This window comes from Danio rerio, chromosome 23 (assembly GCF_052040795.2).
Source record: "Danio rerio strain M-AB ecotype USA chromosome 23, GRCz13ab, whole genome shotgun sequence".
Lineage (NCBI taxonomy): Eukaryota > Metazoa > Chordata > Actinopteri > Cypriniformes > Danionidae > Danio > Danio rerio.
In genome coordinates this window covers 48,845,664-48,855,000 of record NC_141043.1, presented here as the reverse complement: position 1 = coordinate 48,855,000, position 9,337 = coordinate 48,845,664, and the positions used below count along the sequence as shown (strand labels likewise).

Below are 9,337 nucleotides of genomic sequence, written 5' to 3'. Positions count from 1 at the left end.
CTTAATTGAAATTTGGATTTCTTGATTTAAATTTTAATTTCTTAATTTTAATTTCTTAATTTTTTAATTTATTTTCTTAATTTGAATTTCTTTATTTAAATTTTAATTTCTTCATTTGAATTTTTATTTAATTTTAATTTCTTAATTTTAATTTCTTCATTAATTTTTTTTATTTGAATTTCTTAATTTTAATTTTTTCATTTGAATTTTTTCATTTTAATTTCTTCATTTGAATTTTAATTTCTTCATTTAAATTTTAATTTCTTAATTAAACTTTTTCATTTTAATTTCTTAATTTAAGTTTCTTCATTTTAATTTCTTCATTTAAATTTCTTCATTTGAATTTTATTTCTTAATTTAATTTTTTCATTTTAATTTCTTAATTTAAGTTTCTTCATTGTAATTTTTATTTTAATTTCTTCATTTTAATTAGAATTTCTTCATTTTAATTTCTTTATTTAAATTTTAATTTCTCCATTTAAATTTCTTAACTAGAATTTTAATTTCTTCATTTTAATTTTAATTACTTTTAATTTTAATTTCTTATATTTAATTTTAATTTCTTCATTTTAATTTTAATTTCTTCATTTTAATTTCTTCATTTTAAATTCTTCATTTTATTTTCTTCATTTAAATTTGAATTTCTTCATTTACATTTTTTAATTAGAATTTTAATTACTTAGTTTTAATTTTAATTTCTTAACTTGAATTTCATAATTTCATACACTACGGACAATTTAGCCTACCCAATTCACCTGTACTGCATGTCTTTGGACTGTGGGAGTCACCGGAGCACCCGGAGGAAACCCACGCGAACACAGGGAGAACATGCAAACTCCACACAGAAACGCCAACTGACCCAGCCAAGGCTTGAACCAGCGACCTTCTAGCTGTGAGGCGACAGCACTACCTAATGCGCCACTGCGTCGCCCTTCTCTTGAATTTGAATTTCATAACTTGACTTTTGAACATCTGAATTTTTTTAATTTTTTATAGACTTATTCTGAATTCATACCTCAGATATCGGGTTTGTAAAAATACAGATTCAAGTTTTCAAGATGAAGAAATTCAGAACATCAAAATTGTAAAATTCAAAACCAGAAATTCAGATTCAGCAGAAAGTAGGTCGTAGTGTACGAGTGTGTGTGTGTGGGTTGCAGCTGGAAGGGCATCCACTGCGTAAAACATGCTGGAATAGTTAGTGGTTCATTCCACTGTGGCGACCCCTGATAAGTAAATGGACATAGCCGAAGAAAAGTAAATGGATAAATGAGTTTTATCAACTCTTAACACATTTTTACCTAAATTTATTTCAAACTAATGTCAGCAGTTACATTGGATATAGTGATTTTTCAGTGGATATGAAGAGTTTTCTGGAAGTCATTGATGTAGTCTGATGTGGTCTGATGTGTGTGTGTGTGTGTGTCGTGTCCTGCAGGTGCATTTGGGCTCTGGTGACCCGTTCACACCTGGGTTTCCCTCGTTTAACCACACCCAGTTCCCATCCACACAATCCTCAGGCCTGCCAATCATTCCGGCTCAGCCAATCAGTGCCAATGTGGCTGCCAAACTGCTGAGGTTTGCCCCGCCCACTTTTTCACTCTCTAAATATGAGTGATGTACAGGAGAGGACATGGAGCTGTGTGTGTGTGTGTGTGTGTGTTTTTCTCTGTTGTGTGTGTGTGTGTGTGTGTGTGTGTGTGTTTCTCTTTGTGTGTATGTTTTTGTGTTTCTCTATCTGTGTGTGTGTGTGTGTGTATGTACAGTAAGTTTGTGTTTCCCTAACTGTGTGTGTTTCTTTCTCTGTCTTTGTGTGTGCGTGCGTGTGCGCGTGTGTTCAGTCAGCTCTCAGGTGCAGTGTGCCCGCGGGGTTGGCAGGGTCGTCTGCCGTATGTTCAGTGTGTTCTGGGTCCGGGTTTCTCTGGTGTGGGTGTGCGGCAGCTGAAGATGGCCGTCTACAACAGTATGAAACCTGTGCTGCTCAACAACATCTTCGCCTCCATTGAGGGAAAAGTGGAGCCCGGTCAGAACAACAACACACACTATTATTAGTATTACAGTATTGTTAAAATATTGCTGATATTATTATATTATTATTTTTAAATGATGACATTATTATTATATTATTATTTTCTAATTGTTACATTATTATTGTTGCATTATTATTACGTCATTACATTATTTCTAAATTATTGCTACGTTATTGTTACATCATTGTTATGTTAATATTACAATATTATTATGTTATTATTGCATTATTTTTATGTTATTATTACATAAATGTTACGTTATTAAATTAGGTTATTATTACATTATTGTTACTTTATTATATTGTTATGTTATTGTTAAATATTTGTTACATTATTGTAACATTATTGTTACGTTATTAGATTATTGTTACATTATTATTACCTTATTGTTACGTTATTACATTATTGTTACATTATTATTACCTTGTTGTTACTTTATTGTTACATTATTACATTATTGTTACGTTATTGTTACATTATTATTACATAATTGTTACATTGTTATTATTATATTACGTTGTTATTATTACATTGTTACATTATTATATTGTTACGTTATTGTTACATTTTTTACATTATTGTTACATTATTGTAACATTGTTATATTATTGTTACGTTATTACATTATTATTACATTATTGTTGCGTTTTTGTTGCGTTATTGCTACATTATTGTTACGTTATTACGTTATTGTTACATTATTGTTACATTATTATTATATTATTACATTATTTGTACATTGTTACGTTATTCTTACATTGTTACATTATTATTATGTTATTGTTATGTTATTTTTACATTATTACATTATTTTTACAGTATTACTTTAGTGTTATGTTATTATTACATTGTTACAATATTATTACATTATTGTTATATTATTACATCATTTTTATGTTATTGTTACGTTATTTTTACATTATTGTTAAATTTTTACATTATTGTTACATTATTATTGTTAAATTAATATTATATTACTACATTATTGTTGCATTATTAGTTAAATTTTTGTTACATTGTTATTGTTACATCATTATTACATTTTTGTTACTTTATTATTACATTATTTCTACAGTATTGTTACATTATTATTACATTATTACATTATTTCTACAGTATTGTTACATTATTATTACATTATTGTTACATTATTATTACAGTATTGTTACATTATTATTGCAGTATTGTTACATTATTACGTAGGGCTGCACAGTATTTTGCATTGCATTGTCGTTATCACCATAGTAGTATATGCAATATTCGTATCGCAGACGTGTAATAATTTACATTTATTTTATGCATTGGTTGTTTATATAAATTTGACCAATCAGATGGGGACTTACTATCTTTAGCCCAGCCTCCCCAGTAGTTGCGGTTCTGCTATTGGCTGGAGTGGCCTAGAGCTGAAAATAAACACCAATGGCGAGTCAGAATATCTGCGCAGGTTTACTCTCATTCGTAGTGTCTTAAAGACTAAATGTTTGCAGCTTGACACTATTTTCTCATTTAAATTTGAATTAATTACATCTGAAAAATATATATTTACCTGCTTATTTTAATATTATTACACAATTAAAGGATTTAAAAACAGAGCTGATTAATAAAAGAATTTTCCTGGGGAATTGTTATATTATTAAAAAATTATTAGTACAATTGTGTGAGTTTCCCATCAGCAGATGAACCAACGAAACTGCTTCCTTCTGCCAGATCACTATATAATAATCGGGGCCCAGAGGGATGCGTGGGGCCCCGGAGCCGTGAAGTCTGGTGTGGGAACGGCCCTCCTGATGGAGCTAGCAAGAACATTCAGCAACATGGTGGAAAACGGTAAACACACTTATTTACTTCATAATTCATACATTAAAGCACTGGTATGCTTGTTCCTGCTGCTGTGTTGTCATGGCAACGCTGGTAAAATGTCACTTCTTGACTCCTTCATTGTCAAATTAAGTTGTACTATCAATAAAATTAGCTTATCTTAATATTGTGTGTTTATTTAAATCAGTTTAAGCTGAGTCAAATTCAAAAACTCAAACACAAAATACTTATTCTGAATATTTATTGAATTAGAATAGTTTTAACGCGTCTTCAGTTTACGGGATTTCAGTGCGTCGCTAATATGTATAGCACATCCACAGAAGTCAGTTGGAGTTGTTTGTGTGATCTGTCTGCTGGTGTTCAGGCTTTTCCCCGCGGCGCAGTCTGCTGTTCGTCAGCTGGGATGGAGGAGAGTTTGGGAATGTTGGCGCCACCGAGTGGCTGGAGGTCAGAACTGCACATCTGTGTAATGACTCGCTGAACTCGTGACTGCTTTTGATTTATAATTGTTGTTCTCGTGTTTCTTTATATTCATTCTTGATTTTCTCATGTTTCTTTTTTACAGAATGAGATTAAAAACATTATACAGTAAATGAAGCATTGTGTTTAATAAAGCTATTGTTACTTGTTTATTTGTGACATTGAAATATAACAAAACAAATCAAATAAGCTACACAAAATAAAATCAATCTCTTCATATAAACAATAGGCTCTTTCTGTTTTTACTGTGTGCAGATAGATGATGTTGTGTAACGAGTAAGTCTCTCTCTGTGTGTGTGCGTGCGTGCGCATGTGTGTTTATGTTCAGGGTTACCTGACGATGCTGCACCTGAAGGCTGTGGCGTATTTCAGTCTGGATCAGGCCATCCTGGGTAAGACACACACACACACACACAAAACAAACACACACACATACAAATACATACACACACACACACTCTCTCACACACATACAAACAACGACACACACATACAAATACATACACACACACACACTCTCTCACACACATACAAACAACGACACACACAAACAACGACACAAACATACAAATAAACACAAATGCGCAATCTCAGACACAGTCTCACACCTACTGCCGTATCACCCTCCATTCCACAGGTTTGCGTTGTATTTTTTACTGTACAGGCTGTATTTCCTCTCCCCTCGCCCAGCCCTGCACCTAATGCTGCCTCTCACAGGACACTGTGTGCAGATTTACTTTCAGCAAAAACTCATTTTGTGCGCTTTATAAGCTTTTTATGTAATGCTTATTTCAGTAATGTCCTCATAATACACATTTTCCTGTATTACCAGTGTAATACCCATGATGTTATACACATCTGTGACCTGATATGTCACTAAAACACACACACTACTGTTTCTTCAGCAGTAAAACCCGAGTGTGTGTGTGTGTGTGTGTGTGTGTGTGTGTGTGTGTGTGTGTGTGTGTGTGTGTGTGTACAGGTGATGATGTCCTGTCGGTGTACAGCAGTCCTCTTCTCTCTCACCTCATCGAAGGAGCCATCAAACAAGTTTGTGTGTCTTAAACCTGCTTCCTACAGCGTTTGTGTTTACTTGCAATTACTCGTTCTGATTCTCAATGTAATGATCTACATGTACAGTCTTTATTTTTATTTTGTTATTTTTTTAGGTGAACAATTAATCCGTACAAGCAAAAATCCACTTAAGGCTATAAATATTTGTTCTGGCTTGGATTGGCTCCTTTTCGGATGCTGTCAGTTTGCCGCTCCACCCACAATATTCTTAGCCACACCCCTCTTACTGTTAGTCGGCTTTGAGAGAATGATGTGCAAAATGAAAGCCCCACCCCCTACTCAATTTTTCATTTCAGTTTTAAATAAATCATCATACTGAAATAAAGACCCGCCCACTACTCAATATTCAGTTTCAGTTGGAAATAAATCATCAAACTGAAATAAAGACCCGCCCCCTACTCAATATTCAGTTTCAGTTGTAAATGAATCATCATACTGAAATAAAGACCCGCCCACTACTCAATATTCAGTTTCTTTTGGAAATAAATCATCATACTGAAATAAAGACCCGCCCCCTACTCAATATTCAGTTTCAGTTGGAAATAAATCATCAAACTGAAATAAAGACCCGCCCACTAATCAATATTCAGTTTCAGTTGTAAATACATCATCATACTGAAATAAAGACCCACCCACTACTCAATATTCAGTTTCAGTTGGAAATAAATCATCATACTGAAATAAAGTCCCGCCCCCTACTCAATATTCAGTTTCAGTTGGAAATACATCATCATACTGAAATAAAGACCCGCCCACTACTCAATATTCAGTTTCAGTTGGAAATAAATCATCAAACTGAAATAAAGACCCGCCCACTACTCAATATTCAGTTTCAGTTGGAAATACATCATCATACTGAAATAAAGTCCCGCCCCCTACTCAATATTCAGTTTCAGTTGGAAATGAATCATCATACTGAAATAAAGCCCCGCCCCCTACTCAATATTCAGTTTCAGTTGAAAATAAATCATCATACTGAAACAAAGACCCGCCCCCTACTCAATATTCAGTTTCAGTTGGAAATACATCATCATACTGAAATAAAGTCCCGCCCACTACTCAATATTCAGTTTCAGTTGGAAATAAATCATCATACTGAAATAAAGTCCCGCCCCCTACTCAATATTTAGTTTCAGTTGGAAATAAATCATCATACTGATAAAAAAAACCTGCCCCCTAATCAATATTTAGTTACAGTTGGAAATACATCATTATACTGAAATAAAGTCCCGCCCACTACTCAATATTCATTTTCTGTTAAAAATACATCATCATACTTCTCCAGCTTATGATTATAAAACAGCAGGATTGTGTGTGTGTGTGTGTGAGTGTGAGTGTGAGTAAGTGTGTGTGTGATCATTATGTGGTTTGAGCTGTGTGTTTATGTCGCAGGTGGAGCACCCCAAACACACAGGACAGTCCATCCTCTCTCTGGTGCAGCGGCAGGGTGGATGGAGGAACATGTGAGTCTCCTTTAACATATCAATTTGCATACTATTCACCCTAAATAATATGCAGAAATAAAATTAGTGTTGCAAGTCATGTTATGTTGAAATGAGGTTTTTAAAGTTACACAGATAATCTACTGCAGGGGTGTCCAAACTTTTTGGGCCGAGGGCCAGATGCAAAAACAAACCAAATTTTACATACATCACACAGACACGCGCATATATATATATTTATATATATACAGTTGAAGTCAGAATTGTTAGCCCCCCTAAATTATTTGCCCCCCTGTTTATTTTTTTCCCCAATTTCTGTTTAACGGAGAGCAGATTTTTTTCCACACATTTCTAATCATAACAGTGTTAATAACTCATCTCTAATAACTGATTTCTTTTCTCTTTGTCATGATGACAGTAAATAATATTAGACTAGATATTCTTCAAGACACTTCTATACAGCTTAAAGTGACATTTAAAGGCTTCACTAGGGTAATTAGGGTAACTAGGCAGGTTAGGGTATAAGTTATTTTATAACAATGGTTTGTTCTGAAGACTTACGGGGCTAATAATTTTGACCTTAAAATGGTTCATAAAAAATTTAAAACTGATTTTATTCTAGCCGAAATAAAACAAATAAGTCTCTCCAGAAGAAAAATATTATCAGACATACTGTGAATATGTCCTTGCTCTGTTAAACACCATTTGGGAAATATTTCAAAGGGGGAAATAAATCAAAGGGGGGCTAATATTTCTGACTTCAACTGAATATATATATCTATATATATATATATATATATATATATATATATATATATATATATATATATATAGATAGATAGATAGATAGATAGATAGATAGATAGATAGATAGATAGATAGATAGATAGATAGATAGATGTGTGTATTATTATGTAATTATTTTATTTCGTCGTCAAACTGTGTTTCTAGCAAGACTTATGTTTTTAAAATCTTGAATCTTCTCTGGGCAAAATACAGTTGCAACACTCATCCTTTATAAATTCCTTTATAAATTGAGTTGATAGGCCGCTGCTAATTGTTTTAGTTTTTGATCTCGTTCGGCACCGGTGTAAGAGCTGAAGGCCTGATGCTTTGTTTCATAATGTCTTTTAATATTATATTCCTTCATTACTGCAACTGATTCCTGGCAAATTAAACAGACACATTTCCCACTGACCTCTGTGAAGAAATATTCTTTGCCCCAACGTGACTGAAACTTCCTGCACTCACTGTTGATTTTCCTTTTTCTTGGTTGCACCATGGCTCGCCAAAATGTGAATCAAAATGTTATCCATTATGTGTCCTTCAGTTTGGCCGGTTCATTTTACATGATAACAAGAACTGCTGCTTAATTGAATGCATTTGATAGCGACACTCTGTGGTTATTTATTGAATTACGTTCAATTCTGTATAGCGGGCCAGATTCTATTGAAATTTATAAAAAGCCTCGCGCGCCGCCACAAAACTGATTGCGGGCCGCAGATGGCCCGCGGGCCGCAGTTTAGACACCCCTGATCTACTGTTTCTGGTTCACTCATATACAGTTTAAGTCAGAATCCTTTAGACTTTACATCTGATAGATTTAGTGTGACACTGAGCAGTTTTAGGTCATTGTTCACTATATTCATGATATGACAGTTTCATACCGTTCATCTCTATTGCAGAGTCAAGCCGTTGTATCTGAACAGTGGCGCATACAGTTTCACCGCATTTGGAGGAGTTCCTGCCATGCAGCTGCATTTCACTGAGGTAAATCCAGCAACCGACTGCGTTCATAACTAATTAACCTTATAAGGGTGCTTTCACATCTGTAGTTCGCTTCATTTGGTCTGCATCAAGGGAAATAAATGATGCATTGTTGCATTTTCTGCCGTCTTTGGGTCGTTTTCACACCACACTGCTGGCTTTGTTCCGAACCAGTTGAAACAAACCAAAATGCAGTCATGTGACAACAGGCCCGGCGCCAGGAAGTCAAAACTGAGGCGGCACTTTTAATCCATAGGGGGGCACTAGACCTGGTGACTGATTTTGGTCTCTTGTTTCTTTCATTTAGGCTATTTATTCACATTTATTATTACTTTGCATTACTGCCTAAGTTACTGACCTAAGGCAGTAATATAGGCTACGTTTTAATAGTAATAACAATATGCAGTTTCGCTTTTATGAATTTTATTAACGATGGTAATGCATACCGCTTAATGCAGACGGATCATGGCTTCAGTGCCAAACGAGTGCTTTAAATCATATGTTATTCTCCTTATTTCCGTTTTATTTTAAATAACAGGTCTATGAATGTTTAAAGTTTTAGGTAAAACACGCATGCAAGCTGACCCACGATCAGACTATTCATAACCGGTAAATAAATATAGTGAAATCAGCTTAACCGAGTCATCACGCTTCACGTAGCCTATTATCCAACCAACATCAGGGTTAGGGAAAAGCTAAATGTTACAATCTAATGTCATTTAAAAC

General features: G+C 34.0%; 1 protein-coding gene across 11 annotated transcripts in view; it reads left to right on the top strand.

Annotated features, from left to right (window-relative positions):
• Positions 1-9,337, top strand: part of tfr2 (transferrin receptor 2) — a 1,009,002-nt gene that overhangs the window by 8,754 nt on the left and 990,911 nt on the right. For 7 of the 11 annotated variants that reach the window (XR_015945682.1, XM_087305627.1, XM_087305626.1 and 4 more), the window contains 8 exon segments: positions 1,439-1,578; positions 1,842-2,023; positions 3,738-3,857; positions 4,213-4,295; positions 4,657-4,720; positions 5,311-5,378; positions 6,795-6,865; positions 8,530-8,614. Coding sequence is in view for 7 of the 11 variants with exons in the window: in XM_087305627.1 (XP_087161753.1) it covers positions 1,439-1,578; positions 1,842-2,023; positions 3,738-3,857; positions 4,213-4,295; positions 4,657-4,720; positions 5,311-5,378; positions 6,795-6,865; positions 8,530-8,614 (813 nt within the window). In the remaining 4 variants the exon portion in view is untranslated. 11 annotated transcript variants of the gene reach the window in all.